This window comes from Atractosteus spatula, chromosome 12 (genome assembly GCF_055471065.1).
Source record: "Atractosteus spatula isolate fAtrSpa1 chromosome 12, fAtrSpa1.hap1, whole genome shotgun sequence".
Taxonomy (NCBI): domain Eukaryota; kingdom Metazoa; phylum Chordata; class Actinopteri; order Semionotiformes; family Lepisosteidae; genus Atractosteus; species Atractosteus spatula.
The window spans coordinates 46966232-46985650 of record NC_142717.1 but is presented as its reverse complement, the minus strand read 5'-3'; the positions used below and the strand labels follow the sequence as shown (position 1 = coordinate 46985650).

Sequence of the window (19419 nt, the reverse complement as noted above, 5' to 3'; positions counted from 1 at the left end):
AGTGATGAGCAGTCTGAAGGCTGGACAAGCTCTTCTCTACATCTGTTGTGCTTTAATGGAAAGTCTCTTCAGAACATGTCCAAGAATTAAATTTGGTTCCTTAATTCAGACATAGGATACAAAATATTATTTTTTATATTTTTGCAGAATACACCATAATGATTCCATTGTTCAGTATTAAAAATAACGAAATGGGGCATTTGAGCTCTAATAGCTGGAACTTTTGAAGACTTGATCATAGGTTTGTGCTGAAAACATGAACCATTTCACTGTTTTACTTTTGTTTCACCTGTAGTTTTAACTTCAGTTTATTTTTTTTGTCCACAGTAACCACTGTCCAAATCAAGTAAAATCAGTGGTAGATGGGACACTTCTGAAATTAAACTTTGTGAATGATAATTTGTGTGTGAAATGATATGTACCTGAAATATGCCACAGTATGTGGTAATCCTGCTGACATATGGTAAATGTAAACCTCTAAATGCAAGGATCAAGTAACAGATTTATTCCTGCTGAGAGGAGAAGGAAGAAAACACAACGTATCAGCTGTGGAGCCTTCTTCGGGAGTCTTCTTCATAGCCGAAACGTTGTGTTTTGTTTCTTCCCTTTTCAGTATGGAATTAACCTGTTACTTGTTCCTTTGCTGACTACACATGCTGACGCAGCTCCCCACCTGAACTACTCTAAATATGAGGCTTACTGAGGTCTTAAGATGTTATATTTGTCTTAATCATGTGTGTTGTGTAACACAAATAGTGACAAGAAAATGAAAAAGTGGTCATCTGTTTCAAGTTCTTTAGACAAGCTCCGTTTTTGCAACTTATCTGGAGTCTGTTGAATATACAGTATATCAGTTCAGTTTATCTGTCATATACAATGAAAGTGCAATGAAATGCATGTTTGCAAGTATGCTCCAATACAAAGACATTAAGAAAACACCTAACTTAAACACAGAACAGGAGCAGCAGCAACAACAAAGTTACATAACAGATGTCTGCACAAACTTGTGCAAAAAAAATATGGTTTTGCCCTAACAGAGAAAACTCTGATTATTTATCTGAGTCATTTGTTTTCATAGCATGGCATCTTTAATTCTGAAAACTCTTTATGTTCCTTATTTCCTTTACATGAGCTGCACTATAATCTTACATGTAGGGAGACCAATTAAAAAAGCCTCATTGTAACCTTAATAAAACCGTAATTAAAACGATACTTCATGCATTATACCATCCTCCCATTTTCTTTATTTACCATACATATAAAAAATAAAAATAATACATATCATCCATCTATTTTCTAGCCACTTCTTCCAATTCAGGGTCACAGGGAAGCCAGAGTCTATCCCAGCAAGCACTGGGCACAAGGCAGTGTACACCCTGGACGGGACGCCAGTCCATCACAGAGCACACACAGACAAACACATTCATACCAGGGGCAATTTTCCTAGAAGTCAATTAACCTACCAGTATGTGTGTGGACTGTGGGAGGGAACCCATGTGGACCCAGGGAGAACATGCAGACTCCACACAGACAGCACCCAGGGCCCCACTGCTGTGAAGTAGCAATGCTCACCACTGCCCCACCTTGCCTCCTCTCAACACATGAGTGTTGTATCAAATACTTTTTGCACAATACGATTGTGACAGCAAGATCTTGATTTTTTATTGGTTTTGAAGAGGGATACTCTTTTTAATGAAAACCATCAACATGCAAAAGATATTTTTTCGGCCTAATCATTCTTAGAAAATATCGATTTACTGTATGCATAGTCTGAATTGTGACATCAAACACAAGTTCATTTTTTTTGGTTAAAGAAAAGAGCTTATTTGGTTTACTTACTGTACTCAGAGAACAGTAAGATCTTTGCGTTGTGCAGTTATTTAACAATTCTCAAACTGTGTTAGAATGACAGTAATTTACTATTTCAAGAAAGAAAATGTTATTTGGGAAAATGTTCTGAAAATGCTTTAGCTGTATGTTTGTTATTCATTCTGACTTTAATTTGTTTCCCTTTTTTAGATACTGATCCTCGAGTTTTAGAAAAACAGGAGTTGCAGCAGCCAACATATATCGCCCTTAGTTACATTAACAGGTGAGCAGTTTTCATTATTCTAATGTCCTGCTTTGTTCCTTCATCACACACTGGCCAAGAGCACTGCAGAATTAACATTTTCAAGTTTTGTTTCTGTTGTCCTAACACATAGCCATGCAAGTCGCCTGGTGTTAAACATACAGACAGTTTAACACACTGTGAAGAAACGTATGAGATCACACTCAGATCTGCTTTCCTGGAGTGTTTCTGTCTTGGAAATGGCAATAATAACTGAATGTGAATCTGTTTGTTTTTTTAGAGGCATACATTTACATGTAGCATTTTGTCTAGATAGCAGTTTCCACCATATTAAAGCAAAAACAATTTTCAGAGACTACATGCTGGTAAAGATTTTCCTCTTTACAACAAAGCATCGATTTATTCAGCATTTAGCACAAGAGTGTCCCCGTTTAGGAGATAATCAAAACGCTGAGAGAAAATCGAAAAAACCCTTTTCTTCTTCTTCTGGGTCGGTTTTGCTGTGCGGATGGATTTGCGTTCTCTATGAAGAAGTCAGCAGGCCCTGAGGCCTTTGCCCGCTGTTTCCACGCAGTGATGGTGTTCGGGGGTGGAGCACATGTGCAGACCACACTCACACACAGTCCGCCTCGCATTGTGTGTGTGTTTGTAACCAGATGCTGGGCTGAAACCATGGAGACCTAGCAGCACTGTGTGGTACGATAACACTGTCATTTTTAAAAGGTGATTGGTAACTGTGATTTGTGTAGTTTAAATGAAAGGTGTAAAGGAAAACTTCAGCACTCGGAATTATATGGGCTTCTACACTGCGGTTAGAGGCATTATGTTCCTAAGCACCTGGAGCCCAAGAACACCATAAACCATCTGCATGGAGCTGCCGCAGGTTCACAGGGAAGCCTTTTAACGCAAACCTCTAATTATAACTTTTACTGTATGGGATAATTTTTACAGCATGTTATTAATGCGTGGCTTGATTTTAAAAGTAACATCTAAGGGTCTTTTACAGGACAGGTAAGGTGCTATTGTTCTTCGCTGTTGATGTTGGGGGATGGGAGCATGCGTATCAGCGTTAACGTCAAACACGAGGCAGTTTTCTATGTTGATCCTGTTGACGTGTTTTGTCATTCCTTTCCCCACAACTGAGCCCTTCCAGACCACTTCCAGGGCTGCAGAGATTTTAAGGGTGTCATTAAGTGAAATGTTACATGAAAAATATATCTTTCTAGTTGGTCTAAGGCCGATTTCAGTATGAAACCGTTAGCCATAGGAAGCTTTTCGTATGAAAATGTTTTACTTTGGCAAAGCAAGAGTGTTTGTAGTATGGCACAAAGTACATTTTTCTGCCTTGAAGTAATTAGGATCCAAAGCAATAATGTTTGAGCTCCTTTAAAAAGATATGTGGCAAAACATTGCCAAAAGATGCCAAGTATTTGATTTCATAAAAAAATAATTGGAGGTTCTCACTTAAGTTTGAGAATGAAGGCTAACTGCAGACGAGTGTAGATCCGGGAAGTGAACCCTCTTCCCCAGGACTCCACCCTTGTCTCCCCAAGGGTGGTCTGTCTTCACACAAGAGATGTTTATGGTTGAATTTTCCTCCTTGGCTCTTTCCACCCACTGGTGGGGGGTTTACAGCCTTTACAGCCAGGCTGTCGCTGGAAAGCCAAGACATTCTCTCAAAGTGCTCACCTGCTGAGCTGCTCTAAGATTAGTGCACAGTTAGTGCATTTAAATGCTCATTGTACTGAGGCAAAGCTCAGGCTGACCAGGATGTCCTTCCCTCTGTAATGACTGAGCCGAGGAGCTCGAGTCAAAGCCTGCATGAAGTAGGGGCTGCGCAGTAGGCAGTGTTAGTTGGAGGCTACCAAGAATGGGGTCTGACAGTGCACTCATGTTAGTACTGAACTGCTAGAGAAAAATAAAGCTTTGAGTGAATATTTTTTTTTCCCTGTGTTTGATGTTGTTCTGCCGTGGTTGTGGCCAGTAGAGTAAATTGTTTTATTCACGTCATTCACACTTTGACATCTGAGCTCGCATGGAAATGTGTGTTTCTGGGTTACTGAGAGGGGCAATTTAGGAGAGTCGCACACTTACAGTACTTGTAAAACTTACAATATGTTTGTAATTTTAAGGGGGTTTATGGAATATATAAAATTTGAAGCAATGCTCTTGCTTGTCAGTAGAAGTAGTTTTGAGAAAGTGTTCCGATTAAAACAATGACTTTTAGAGTTGTCGTACTGTATTAATGGTGAAGCAGATGTTCAGCCCTTATGTTTGAAACTAGAAGGCTGTGTAGCTGTGGCTTTTTTTACCACACACAAGTTACATGTGCAGCATTCGGTTACTGAGCCAGGGGCTGCAGAAGAGCATGTAAGGACACTTTCTAGAATGGAAATAGACTTGCAAGCCAGCCCTTAATGAGCCGTTTCTGCTGTGCACACCTTGAAGTGTGGCAAGTGAGGAGGTGCAGAATTCAGTTTGGTGTAAATCTGTCCCTCTTCCTGATCGAAAATAAGACCCTAAAACATTTTCAGATTTCAGAATTGCCTTCATTTAGGGGCACAGGTATAACGTATTCTCACTGGGTAATAAAAGACAGCCATGTTGGATTTGTTTATACCTGATGAAGATGAGTCTGGAAACTGTTAATTCAATAAATTGTGAATTTAGGGAGTAAAGGGTATGCTATAGTATGTGCCCTGTTTTTTATGTCATGCAATACTGTAATTTTTTGTTATTATGTTTTTTCAAAATATTCAGTAGTATTGCTCTTAGATGTTGAAACCTGAGCCCTACTTTTGATATCTGTGACACAGATTGACCTGGCATGTATATCAAAACCTTGTCAGCAAACTGGCAATGTCTTTCAGGCCAGATGGGCCATTGTGTTGTTTAAATACCACTCAGATGAGTCTTAACTTCAGCAGAAGTGACGCAAGACAGAAGGCTTGGAAGAGGACAACATACCTGTACTCACAGGAAAAATAAAAGTCGGAATTAACTATCCACAAGGTGTTCTGCATTTTGAATGAAAAGGCTATCACTGAAATAAAATGTGTCTTGAAGTTATTGAATTATATTTACACTTAAATCACATTTCAGTGAAGGCGTCGGGTATTCCTCTGGCAATCAGAGAGGGTGCATTACTTATTTATGAGTAATGTCATGTTGACTTATGTGCCTACCCTTTTAAAAATGTCTTGGGCTGTCAGGCCTGCCTGAGATTAGCATTCCTCCAGCGTATGGGCTGTATGTGCAGTAAAATCTGAAACCATCACTGGTGGCTATGAAATACAAGTGCACAAGCTGTATAACACACATGATTTTTTCCATTTGAATGTTAATCAATTTAAAAAAAATATTTTGTGTTCATTTTCTTGTAATACTCTGACATAGCTGCTCGTTGACTCTAATATCCAGTGATAGTTCTGCTCCCTTTTAATTGCTTTAAATATCCTGGAATATGTAACACTTTGAATAACATTTCAGGAGCCTTCGTGGTTTCTCAGACTGCTTTAGGGGGAGCCTGTGCTTGTATCCACTTCTCTAAAACAAAATCTACAATTTTAAATGAAAGAAAGAAGAATCCTGAGGTCCTTTGTGTCTCAAAGGGCAGAAGCACTTGTCTAGAGCTATTGGTAAAATCATTACATTTGTGTACCTTCTTCTCCTATCAATTTACAGGATGTCATGTGTCCATAGATGGTAGTATCCCATACTGATTAAAGCTGTTATAGTTTATAGCTATGCACTAAATTCGAAAAACATTTAAGGTTACAGATTAGAGCAGGCCTCATGTGGCCCTTATGCTCAGTAGATTGGTAGTAGCTTGCAGATGTGGCTCTCTGGTTTGTAAAAAATTATTTCAGTCTTCCATTCTGAATCAGACAAATCAGACACTTCTGTAAAGAGCCAGAATGGTGCCAGATGCAGATTGGCAGGACCTTTTTAATTAGATCAGATGTCACACTGCTACAAGCAGGCTACTTCCGGAGGAACAGTTGAGCCTTTCTGTATTGTATACCTGCTAACGCACAGTTTTATGTGACAGTTCATCTGTAGAACATAGGCCGCAGCCCCTCCTGCGCCCCGGACAGCCTGGGTCTCTTCACAAACGGCACGGCATGCCGGTTTCCAGTGAATTTTTATTAGCTTTTTCCCAATGGACAGAGGAAGACTCAGATGAGACTGTTTGGTGCGCAGGTGTAAAGTGTTTGCCTCACCATTGGCCCAATTTCTTGGACATTCGTGTAAGATGTCTTCAAGAAATCTGTTTTGCATTTGTTGCTTATATTTTGTTCCCTGGCCAGTATTAAGACTGTTTTTAAAGGGTCAAATTTAGACCCAGACTAGTTCTCGGGGATTGTGATTTAAGTGCGTTGAGGTCCCACGGTAACTGTTTCATCGCATAGGCTCTCCCCTCTCATCACCGAGGGTGTCCTGCCTGCAGAGCAGGACAGCAATGGTGACCCATCAGTGGGCTTCATGTCAAATGGTGGTGCCGCACTTGCAAAAGCAAGCATGTAGGTGTGCGATCAGTGGTTTTTGAGCTTTCCAAAACCCTTTTTCAAGGAACGGGATTCAGACATATTTTAGGAATTAAGAGCAGTACACCAACAGCTCTTTCTAGATATATAGAAAGATCACTGTGACAAAGTGAGTGAGAATGTGCTGCCACATGTAATACTCTCACATACATTGGTTTTACTGCCTTAAAGTTTAAATCTTTTAATGCTTGATGTGGAGAGCTCTGAATTTTTGCTGGGCATGATTTTTCTGCCTTAAGACATTATAATTTAGATAACGTGTAACTAAGAGTGAAGGAGGAGCCCTAAATCAAACGAGTGCTGTAGTTTTCAATAAAAGCTACTATGAAAGAGTGTGTCTTAGAAGGTTTCTTGAGCTTTAAGAGCTCCTCTGTCAAAACCCCAATACAATAACTCAAGGCTTTTCTGCATGTGAGAAGGCACGTGGTTTGCTCAGCTATGGGCTGCCATGTTGGGGAAAGTGATTAGCTGTAGATTTGCAGGCAGATTAGCTGTGTTCAGTGTGGTGTCATTGTGCCAGAGGTGCTGCCTTAGAAGACCAGAGGGAAGTGAGTGTGAGGAATGATGTGGAATGATAGATGGTGCTGTAAATCCAGGGTTTATGAGGTGCAACAGAAAGGTCATGGAAAATAAATATTTCTGATTGCTGGCAGTAATTGTAAGGGGAAAAGGGGGAACCTTTCAGTAATGAACCAACAACCAGCTTTTCAAGGGACAGATATGCAGAGGTGCAGAATTCTGGAAATTGTTACTGTGATACAGACAGCTTCCTGTATTATGAATTGATTTACACTCTAGGGGAAAATAGGCAAACCTGGAATACAGGTCACATACCGAAAGTTGTTAGTTCACACACTTGAGAGCAGAATGTGAAGATGTTTTTTCTCTTTGCGATGGTAACACAATTACAGCAGAAATTCGTTTATGACACCCCTAATTTTATTGTATTTTTATGACTTCCTTTGTTTAGTATTTTGGTTTCGGAGCTATAGGCATTACTCCCTGGGGGTTGATCAGATGCTTTGTAATTGTTTTGGTTTTAGTAAGTGCTGTTAGAGCACAGAGCATTGTGACTGAGCTGCTCTGTTGGTGCTTTGAGCTGCTTGAGCAGAGAGCATTTTCTCAGCCTGTCTTCTGCTGGCAGGAATCTCTTTTTATGTTTTGTAAGCATATAGCAAAGACCAAATAAAGACAACAAAGTATATTTTTGTGGGATTCATTCAATGTTTAATTATCCTTATGGGGAAATACAGTTTACATGTTTTTGTTTGATTTTTCTGGTTTTGTTAGTCTTTGAAGGAGGAAAGTGCATTGCGCGGCACTAAAACATTGGTTTCTTCTGCAAGTTTATTACATGCATTATGCAAAATGTAGCCATATCAGTTTTAAAATTCACCACTGAGTGGTACTTGTGTTTTCCACTCAGCATAATCATTAAATGGCATTTTCTGCCATTTCTTAACTTGCCTGTGTGCGTGTGATCAGCAAGCCTGGTGTCTGGGAGAAGACAAGTTCAATCGCACGCAGAATTAGACTCAGACATAATGTGGGGATAATAGAAAAAAGGAGTGACCATTTAAACTTTTATTTAAAGGAGAAACTAATTATCAATGCACAGGCTTGGTTATCAATAATTACTTTATAAGTCAGTATATTTCCTCAGGCCTATTTAATCAAAACTTCCATTTAGAGATAGATTGTTCATTAACATATTGTTGTAGGTCTTCACTGACAAGAGCATAAACAATGGATCAGTTGGATCATTAATGATTGACAATTGGATATTAATGGATCAAATATTTATTTTTGGGGGGAAAATATAACAACATTTAACACAAAATGAGCAATGCCTTTGTTTCCTTGTTCCTCATCCCTGAAACCTTCAACAGCAGGTAACCCCGACTTTGTGTAGAATATGTGGTAGACACACATGTATACAACCAGTGTATCATATTATTTAGACTGCATATTACAGTATCTGACCCTGCTTTGAATTTAGGAGTCATTTCAAGTGACAGATGAATAGAATGGCTTTAAGGTGGAAAAGGGCAGCTGCGCTGAGGCATTGTCCTGTGTGCATTTTGCAATGCCTCAGGAACAGGAGCCTGAAAGTCTGCATGTGTGAAAATCTCAGCAGGAGGTACAGCTCCACCCAGACCAGGTGTGTTAAGACACTGTGAGCTCAAGTGAGTCTCTTTACACTTCCTCGTTTCAAGTGGGAGACAGCAGGCGTGTTGAATAGCCATCTTGCGCTCTCTCGTGTATGTGGCAAATTAAGCAACCATATCTAACATTGAGGGGCAGAAGGCTGGATTTGTCTCATTTAAGAAAGGCTGCAAATGATGGGGGGAAAAAAACTAAAATCCCCTTGTATTCGCATAACCCTGGACTTTCAGAAGTTACATAAACTCTGTTACATCTCTTCTGTACTTTTCATTTAATAAGTAAAGCAAGCTATTTGATAGCAGAAAACACCATATATTTAATAATAAGAGAACTGGTACACAGTGTCTGCTTTTTCTTATTAAAGAAACATAATAGATCAAGTGCAAAATAACTGATCTGACTTTCTTAAATCTGATTTAAAATCTGGCATTTAATTATATTGCCATATTTAAGTGTCATCTGTTTTGGATTTGTGATTACAGTACAGTAAGTAGTAAGTGCAGGTTGAGTCCTGTGACATTTTATTTCTTAAAATATTATAGCAAAAAATGACTTTTTACTTGCCGGTAAACAGTATGTCACCACTGATGTATTCTAACAGTACCTATGTTATAAATTATATTAATTTTAAATCCTGCTAAATGTTGAAATATTTATTTTTGCTTTGCTGTTGTCTCTGAGATCAGATTTTAAATTTCATCTTGCATCACACCTGTAGGTTTTTCTGTGTTTTCTGTTATTGAGAGGTATTGAGAGTTTTATAGCATTTACTGTATAGCTGATAAAGGTGCACTATAGTGTTTAGTTTTATCTTATTTGTGTAGCGAGTATGGCAAAGTTTCCTTAATTTTACTGAAAGCATTGTTGCTCGTGTACAGTTGATATCTAGTTGATAAGTTAATAGCAGAAATAATGTAAATATATAAATAATAATATTTTAAAATAATTTAAATAATACTGGAGGAGAAAGTATCAAGTAGAAACCTCTGGTGATTGGGAAATATTTGTAAAAAGTAATTATTTTTTGTCACAGCTTTTTTATAATGAGTTGTTTTATTTGAACATTCACTGAAAACAAGACTAAAGTGGCTGAAAGATCATTTTCTCTTTCCTGTAATAAAAAGGGGAGAAACACTTTCTGCCAGTGAAATTGTCGTTCCGGAATCGGCTGCTCCCTGTTGAATAGTTCCACTCTTGAGTCTTCTGAGCAGGAAGTGTTCAGCCGCCCCCGGACGGGAGAGCCGATCATTTGAAAGGAATTCCCCTCAAGACATCTGATGCATAGCTGTGTCCTACTGTTTCCAAGGACTTTCTTCAAATTAACTAAATTGTGCATTTTGTTATGCACCCCCTTTGTTTGAAACACTTCTCTTAGGAAGGACTCTGTGCCTGAGCAGGTATTGATCTCCCTACCCTCTGAAAGCCAACCACATGCCGTCTCTGGTCTCTGGCTCCTTTCAAAGTCCGGGCTGTGGAGCATCATGCTGGCAGGCCCTTCCGCTGACACAGCTCGGCCACATGCGGGCTCAGAACGCCGGGAAATTGTTTCCAAAAAACAAACCAAAATAAGGCATCTTACTGCATGCACGTGACCATTTTGGTCTCTTTAAAAGATGAAAATATTTTATCATTAAATGGGAAATGTGCCTTAAGAATCATTCTATGCTCCAGTGAAATGCGTTAGACTTTACTAAAAGTAAATGACACTCAGTGTTTTGTTTTGTAAAAGAAAATCAAAACTTCAATGAAAATTATACAGAATGTCAAAAGGTAGTTATCATAGTTATAGAACTTAGACTGTTCCATAAGCACTAAATCACCTAATTATTGAGATGATTGGGCACAAGTAACACTGTGATTGAACCTGTCGATAGACACACTCATCCAGGTAGCAGTGCTTCTGTACCATTGGTATGTTGCAGATAAAACAAGTCAGTGCGCTGTCACTCGCAGTGGAGCCCAATCCAAACCTGCTGACGAATCAAGGCTGCGTCTGTCTGCAGTTTCCTGGTGGCTGGTGGAATGATATGCCAGTTGCAGTGCAGAACAGAACAAATGTGATGGCCTGGCCAGCGGTGTCTAGGCTCTGCAGAGCTCCACTTGTAGTGACTGATGAATACCTCTACATTAAGCCCTGTACCTCACTTGTGGCCTTTCCAATGCAGTTAGCATTGCTTCCAACACTGGCTGCACACTGGACTGTGACTTTCATAATGTAACCCCCGTCACTGACGCATGTTCCTCAGCCTGGTGAATTCACTTAGCTCATATCACTTCACAGAAGTCCTGTTTTTCCTGGTAACTGTGTGAATCTGTTGTGGTTGTAAGTGATGCATTGCTTTTGCTGCTCATTGTGTTTCACTGAGAACATACACAAGCACAGCAGGACTGGGAGCTTTGTGTATAGAAGCCTAAGAGCAGTGCTTGTGTACATCCCAAAGTGCCGAAGGTACGAGGGCCTGGAGCGCTTTACTGCAACACGGGCAGAAAATCGGAGCAAAGCACTTTCAGACCATCGATGTCGACAAATGCAGACAGCTCAGATGCTAGTTAGCAAACCAAACCCCTTGTTTACCAGCCAAAAATTCACGTTGTTGGCATGTTTTATTTTTTTTATCTTCCCCTCCTCCTGAGTGCAGAAAAAGACAAGTGCATCGGACGGCTTTTGACCAAAAGACATCCAGACACTGGATGAAATTTCAGAACGTCTCCAATGAGCAGTAGCAGAGGAACAGGGTGTGTTTGTATAGAAGATACTGACGCAAGGGAAGCTGTCAGGTGTTTTGCTGCAGGTTAAAGAAATTGTCTGTTTCCCCTGTAAAACACATTGTTTTTCTCTGCTACAGCTGGGTTTGAAGCCATAACCTCCAGCAAGTACAGGTTTTGTTTCAGTTTGAGGGAAATGTGATGCAATGTGGTCGATGGTTGGGATTGTTTTATGTGATGCACTTCATAAAATGACTCCGTTAATAAATACTTTGTAAGTATTATTTGTATTTTCACAACATTTAACATGACTTTTACAGTATGTGTTGAAGCTTTAACCTCTCTTTAACGAGTCTAATGCAGTAATGAGAACAGGATGTGCTGTTTTGCTGTTTCATAGTTGCTGGTGCAAAAAATAAATCAATGCAGTTTATGCCATTGTATGAAAAAAAGCCCATAAATATTTTTATTTTATTTTATTAATCACTTTTTATTTATTCTTTTCTTCCATGGTTAAAACAGTCATTAGTGATTATACAGTGATCATTGTTAAATTCCTCAGAGAACAGTTAAAAATATCTGATGGGTAAGGATTGGGTTTAAACTAGATGAAAACGTGCACTTACAGTTTGCAGTTTTACTGTGAAAGAAATGTATGTTGTTCAGTGTGGGAGATATATTAAAAGGTTTAATGCATCTGTTTAAAGTTTTGCTTTTTTTAGGAAACATTAGATTACAAATTAAGATCAGCCCATCTAACCCGTCTGGATAGACGATCTCATCCAGCCGGGTCCTGACAGAAGTCAGGGTATCGGCTCCAGCAGCATGGCTGGGCAGCTTGTTCTAAGCTCCCACAACCTTTTGTACAATACTACCCGAGCTTTAAAAATTTAAAATGTTTCAGAATGCACTTCAAAGCAAACCATATTGAGATCGCAGTCCCCTAATGGCTTTCTCACAGATTCGTACTTCTTAAACTTGCTGTCCTGCGACTCCACAGGGGGGCATCTTTACATGAGGGGAACAGGAAGCTGCAGCGGCCAGAAGCAGCTCCTTCTGTGCTTAATAGCCTGTGCTGTTCTTCATCCTCATTCAGGTCTAATAATGGCCAGTTTTGCAAATGTAAAGAATCTCATTAAGAACAGTCTGCAGAGTTTAAGCAGTTTGGTTTCATGCACAGATTAGTTCTGCTTTTGTCACTTTCTTTCAGCTGTTCTGGAGTATTTAGTATGTAAAAGCTGATTCAAGGTTGACTTCTGTTTTTTATCCATCACCGTCTAATTTTACCACCCATAATCTTTTCTTGCATCTTTGTTCCGTTTGCCGGTAGTGTTGTAACAGCACTAACAAGCTGGAATCTTGCCATTACGTATTTATGACCCACACAGTAAGTATTGCCTTTTGGATGTTTGGAAAGATTGTATACAGGTTGATAATAGAAAGAGAATATTGTCCCTTCTTGATCTGTAGACTAATGTCTTTCAATGGCTGAACAAGTATGTTTTGCTGCTTTTGTAGTATACTATAAATATTGAGCTCTAAGTTTGATTGCCTCCCTGTACATCCTAATTTTCAATAACTGGTAGATATATACGTTGTCAACATGTATATAAACACAAAGTGAAATTTAAAAATCTTCACTTAGAAGAGTTACTTTCCAACTGGCCACCTTGCATTAAAAATCAAAGTGAAACAGTCCTTGCATTTTCAGCTGTAAGAAAGTGATTCCTTCAAAGAGGTCAATAGTGCATCATAAAATCTGACATGCTCGTTTACATAAGCTCGAACTGTTCTATTAACTGAATCGCTTTAGTATAGACTTGTGTGTGTTTTCATTGCAATACTTGCACGCAGCTGTTGTCAGAGCTGTTGCTCAGTCCTAAAGAGCCCATCACAGTGTGACTGGAGTACGTCAAACAGGGATGAGCTGTCCTGGTCCTAGATCTCTTATGTGTCTTGAGGCTTTCATTCTCTTAATGGACTGAATCTGCTCAATGCGGGCTTGGTGACAGATGAGACAAATTTAACTGTGTGTCCCTGGCTTTGAAGAAAGGAAGGAAACCTGCTGACTCGCTGACCTTCCAGGACCAAGATTGTCCATCTCTGGTCTGAAGGGCTTGTGAGTATGGTCATGTAAGGAGAAACCACGCACTGTACTGTACTTAGTTCTTATTAAGGTCCTCCTGCACCGCAAAACTTATTATTGAAAAAAAAAAATGGAAAATGTGTCCCACGACCATGCTGTTCAGGTGACATTACAGGGGTTATTATCACCGATTGTCAATTAGAAATGTTCCACTAATAGCTGTGTCTTGTTGATCTCCTACTGGCACAAGCTGCACAGCTTGTTTGTCTGGTGGTGGGAGTTTTGCTGTGGCTAGCTTTATCATTCTGTCAGCTCGCTAATAAAAGGTCACTGCAGGTGCAGGCATACTGGAATTTACATATGGTGTGTAAGAGAGCATTCTGGGAAGCCGTCCTCAAAGGTGGGTTTGAGTATTTGTTACAAATGACACCCATGCTGCGACGCCATAATTGACAAGAATCCGCTTTATTAAGTTGGTCTGTTGAGATAATTAGCTCTCAAGGTTGCACTTTTTAATCGGACTTGAGTCAGATAATTTATCACAGTGGTGCAGGTTGGCAGGGTCATGGAATAAATACTCATTAATGATGAATAGAGATGAAGCACAGATGTAAATCGGAATTCAGACCATGCAGTGCTTATTAAAAGGTCTGATTTGAATGTTTATGGTGCTAATTTAGGATGATTTAGCCGTATAAATGAAGTGACTTTGCTTAGACCTCTGAAGAATATCAAGTTGCTAAATACAGTTTTACATTATTGTGGTTTGAGGACATTGAAGCTAGAGATCTGTGGCAGTTTTTCACCTATATAAAGGCACATACTGTATACATATAACCAGCAGCGTTATTTTCTTGTAGCCAGATTCTGTGAAATCTCAGAAACCCTGCAAGAGTGGAGCTGATCTCTCCTGGGACAGGCATGGTCTTTAAGGAAAACCAGGCAGCTGCTGGAAGTGGTGTTGGCGGACCAGTAGGTGGCGCTCTTCTACAAGTGTATGGAGGTTAACCCAGCATTGGGCGGAGCTTGAACAATCTGGCCTGCCTACATTTTTGCCATAAATTCTGTTCCCGAAGCAATTTCTCAGTTCTTCTCCTGATCCTTTGTATAGGGTGATCATATAGAGGCGGAGTGGTGGCTCTGTGGCTGGAAGGTTGCCGGTTTGGATCCCGTGGCTGGCAGAGGAATCCTACTCCGTTGGGCCCCTGAGCAAGGCCCTTAACCCCAGCTGCTCCAGGGGCGCCGTATAAATGGCTGACCCTGCGCTCTGACCCCAGGCTTCTCTCTTCCCGTCTGTGTGCCTGAGTGTCTCATGGAGAGCAAGCTGGAGTATGCGAAAAAACAAATTCTTAATGCAAGAAATTGTATATGGCTAATAAAGTGATCTTAGGTGGGCTGCTGACTTGGAATGAATGCCTAGGTGGGGCTGCACTGAAAAGTGCTTTGCAATCCTTTGGGGCTTCAGTAGATGAAGCCGAAATGGTAGATGTTGCTGTAGCTGTAGAGTTGTTCAGGGAACCTACTAGAAGGAATGTCTGTATTGATCTAGTCTTCCCAAATAAATAAAATGCATGAGAAATGTGTCCATAGATGATATGTTAGAAGAAGTGCAGAGTTACAATTCTGGGGAAACAGATTATGAATAAATGAGACAGTACTTAGAAAGAAATAGAATGGGATAAAATAGAAAGGGAATCAGTAGAGAATACATTATAGCATTTTAAAGGTATTGTTTGAATCACAGAACATATTAATGAAAAAGCAAGTAAATTAAACTTTGGAATCTGACAACTGATTTATAGAAGAGAGCTGTTGTCAAAGAACAACAGCAATAATTGTAGAAGTACATTTATTGCTATTTTTATATTGCTGATGTCTAGCAAATAAAATGCTTCACAATTTCTGTGTTTTACTTTTTTGTCACACAGTGACTCTTTAACCTTGCCTTTTGCTAATTCTGTTTCCCAGATAAAAACAAAACTGTTAACAAAACAAGATGAGCTGCTTTCCAGATACAGCATCACAACCACTGAGTGTTAGTCTTATTAGCTTGTGTAGGTCACTCTTCAGTGCTGCATTTTACCAACATTTGTAGCATACACACCCATCCCTTGGTTAGTGATGGAAATTAGTTGCTTAAAACTGTAATGAATGTAATACATTTAGCATAATGAAAATTTAAATACCATTTTATATGAAAGAGGCTTATGACACGTTTACTAGGTGTAGAAAATCACCCAGTATTGCTCACTGTAACTTGATAATATGGAATTGTCAAAATGAGAACACTTTTTTAAAATTTCCCCATTTAACATAGTACAGTAGTTAACAAGATCAAATTAGCTTGAACATTGGCACAAATAGGCTGGGCGATCTAAATGTCATTTGACTCACCTTTTTCAGTTGTTTCTTTCACTTCCGATCTTACAGCCAGAGAAAGAGCGAGTTCCTTGTTGTTTTTGCAACAGCTGAAGCACTGTTTGGCTATAACCATCACTAAGTCAGCAAGATCACAAGGGAAACACCTTCACTGGGGTGACATTGGCTTCATGTATTAAAATATACACTTCACTGTAGCAAATATTAATAAATTGAATATTTTGTACATTCAGATGTGGATCAAGATATATGTACTTTTATTTTCACTGGTTGTTCAATGAGATGTCTTGACAATTTTTTATGAATATGAAAAGAATGTGCAGTAATCACAAATGTGATGTTTTAAATAACTACGGCTAATTCTAATAAAAACATCCCATTCACAATGTGTAATGAGTGTGTTTGCTAAGTTGTTATCTAGGGATGATTCAATGACTGCTGATTGCATTTTAAAGGGAGGTATGTCATTAAAAGTTAAACACCACAAATTAGAAATACTACAGATAATGCTATGTAATGATGCGCTTAGTATATTATCATTTATAGTATGCATGGCCTGCTTGAAGCCTTTTAACATTATGCTAAGATTGGGCAATGCACTAGTAAGAGTACATTTAGAATTTTTTTGACTTCAGTGAATCAGTGTAAACTATAGAGAAGTGCTCTATAGGGAAACTGAGAACAGGAGGAATTGCCTCTTTATGTAAAGGATTGTGGGAGTCTGGAACAAGCTGCCCAACTATATTGAGATCAATTAGCTACTAGCAGCCACATGGGCTTGATGTGCCACATGGTCTTATATTAGATGGGTGAAATCTCAGTGTAACTGGAGAAAGCCTGTTCCATTTTTAGCACCAAAACTGTGAGCAGCATGAGTAACCATTGTAGCTTGGAAGCCCAGATTTTAGACAGTGAGAACACTATCAGAAAGCCTATTTCTTTAAGAAAACCATTACAAGGTACTTGGGTTATGCTTCTTATGTTCTTCGTCTAAAGTTTGACATGTCTGTTGATTATCAGATCAGTTACTGTGCTGAAAGTCTTAAAATTATCTTTAGCAATGTAGTTCTTTTGAAGGCTGAAGGTTTCTCCATTAACAGTCTTAAGAAGGCTGAAGAAGGCTCCAGAGCTGAAACTTTGTTTCTTTTCTTCCCTTTTCAGCATGGAATAAACCTTTACTTGTTCCTTTTCAAAAAGACTTTCATGTTAGTCTGTACAACAGCAGACATGCCTGAGATATGAAACCAGTGAATGTTAAATCAGGAGTGATGTAACTTGGTTATGTGGGCATTCTGCCTTAAAAAAAGTGTACTTGAGACGCAGGGTGGTTTGTAGTGGCTGGGACTCTTCCAGTGGTCTTGCAGCTCACATGGGAATCGGGGAGCAGAGATAAGGGGGCAGTATGGCTCCGAGGACAGGGCTCCCTCTGATGCAGGCTGTGGTCTCGCTGGAGCTCAGCCTCATACAGGATGGGCTGGGAAGTGTGAAGGAGCACAGCTCCAGCATGAGTTTATTTTCAGCCAGGGTCACGATGGGAAGTTGCTCTGTTAGGCTCACGTGTTGAGCATATGAATTTTAATCTAATAAAAAAATTGATATACGGGGATCTCTGTGAAAATATTAGTTTTATATAATATTATCATATTTATAATATATTATTTTTCTGAAAATTATTTAGCAATAAAGCTTTTTTTACTTGCTTTTTGTTAAAGCAGTGTGGAGTACACCATGCTCTGACGTGATGGTTGAAGGCAGATGTAACCAAAAATAACAGAAATGGTCAAGTTTCTGGTTTATGGCTTTCTATTATCTTAGCAATCACCTAAAAATTGAATGGGCCACCCTAAATATATTAATCATGCTCACACACCGAGAGACATGGCAGTGGAGACAAAGAAAAAGTCCAAATTAGACCGTACATGTGGAATTAATGACAGTGTTAGCACACCATGCTTTAAACTGCCATATGGCTAATTAAATGGAATAAAACTTTTAAGTGGTTGAAATGGAAGGGGAAAAAAAGCAAATGTCATATTGGCAGCTCTTGCAATTGCCTCCCCAGATACGAGACTCGCAAATCTTGCATCCAATTTCCTGGCCTTATCTTCCGAGTGCCAGCTCACTGTGGGGGGTATTTTGGAATGGTTTGCGTTCAACTTCTGTTGTTAAAAAAAGGAAAAAAAAATCTCTCCACTCCAGACACTACCCATTATGGAGCAGAGACTGCCTGCATTGCCAGAACTCAGCAGGTATCCTGAACGGTGCGTATATCTCTGTGAGAGCCCTCTCCTGATGGGGACAAGATGTGGGATGTGAACCAAACTCCGGTGCAGGAATGTGCGAGCCGTCCTGGGGCACAGCATCGTGGCGGATGAGACCACCTGTGTCAAGAGCAGATTGTTGTGCTTCCTTACAGCTGTTGAAAACTGCACGCTGTCACACTCAGAAGTGTTCCAGGAGAGAAGGCATTTAAGTTAATATTTTGTGTGTGTGTTACATTTTCAGGATCAAGAGCAAATTATACTCTTGCTGCACTGGTGCAGTGAACGTTCACAAAGTGAGAATTTTATATTGCATTTTGTTCATGGTGTGAAGGTTGCTTTGGTGTATATGTTTAAGCTTGAAGCACCGAAAGTTAGCACCTGTCATTTGAAGTATTTTATGACAAATAACAAGTGGTCGGTTCAAGGTACAGCATGGTCTCAACATTTACCAGGGTTCGGTGCAGAGAACCATCGTGAGTGTTTTTCACAAGTCCACCCCATACCATTGGGTAATGCACTACTGTGTATATTATTAATGGTTAACAGACATAAGTAACCCTCCCTTATTTAATAATTTAAGTACTAATGCATTGGATTTAAGAAATCAAAATAATATTAATCAAAACAACAGTAATCAAAAACTAGAATTAGCTAAAACAAAAAAACCTGAATCCCTCCTCTGTGTTCAGCGGATGCCTGCACTTTCTCTCTCTGCCTGTGATTCGCACACAGCCCTGTAGTCAAACTGTCAGAGAGCCAGTAAAGTCGTCTCCAGTCCTTCATTCTCCACACTGCTAGCACAGAACAGGGAGTGTTCGATACAATATAAAAACAGGACCATGCCGAGATGTGCATGCTGGGTAGTGGGTACTTCGGCAGAAGGCAGAGGTTCACTTCCTCACAGAAACTCGTCTCACAAGCCTAGTGGGCTTGGTTTCATCCCGCTCTGCTCTTCTTCCATTCAAGATATCATGGGCCAGACCGAATTGTGAATAATTGAATTTACAAATGTTAAACCCTAACCCCACTGTATTGTAATTGAGAAACATTCCGACCACTGTAGCCAGCCAAAAATTCAATTGGATAACGTGCCTGAGGAGGGTGCTGTCTGTGCTCAGAATCAGTTGTGCATGTGCACTTGAGCTGAAGATAAATATAGCTTGAATAACATGATTAGAGGTATCTGGCCTCAGACCGTCA

The 19419-nt window shown here is 39.6% G+C and overlaps 1 protein-coding gene across 1 annotated transcript in view; it reads left to right on the top strand.

Moving 5' to 3' along the window:
* LOC148823238 (juxtaposed with another zinc finger protein 1) overlaps positions 1 to 19419 on the top strand; it is a 75211-nt gene that overhangs the window by 28926 nt on the left and 26866 nt on the right. The window contains exon 2 of the mRNA XM_088929339.1: positions 2020 to 2092. Within this exon, the coding sequence (XP_088785465.1) occupies positions 2020 to 2092 (73 nt within the window). The remainder of the gene's footprint in view (positions 1 to 2019; positions 2093 to 19419) is intronic.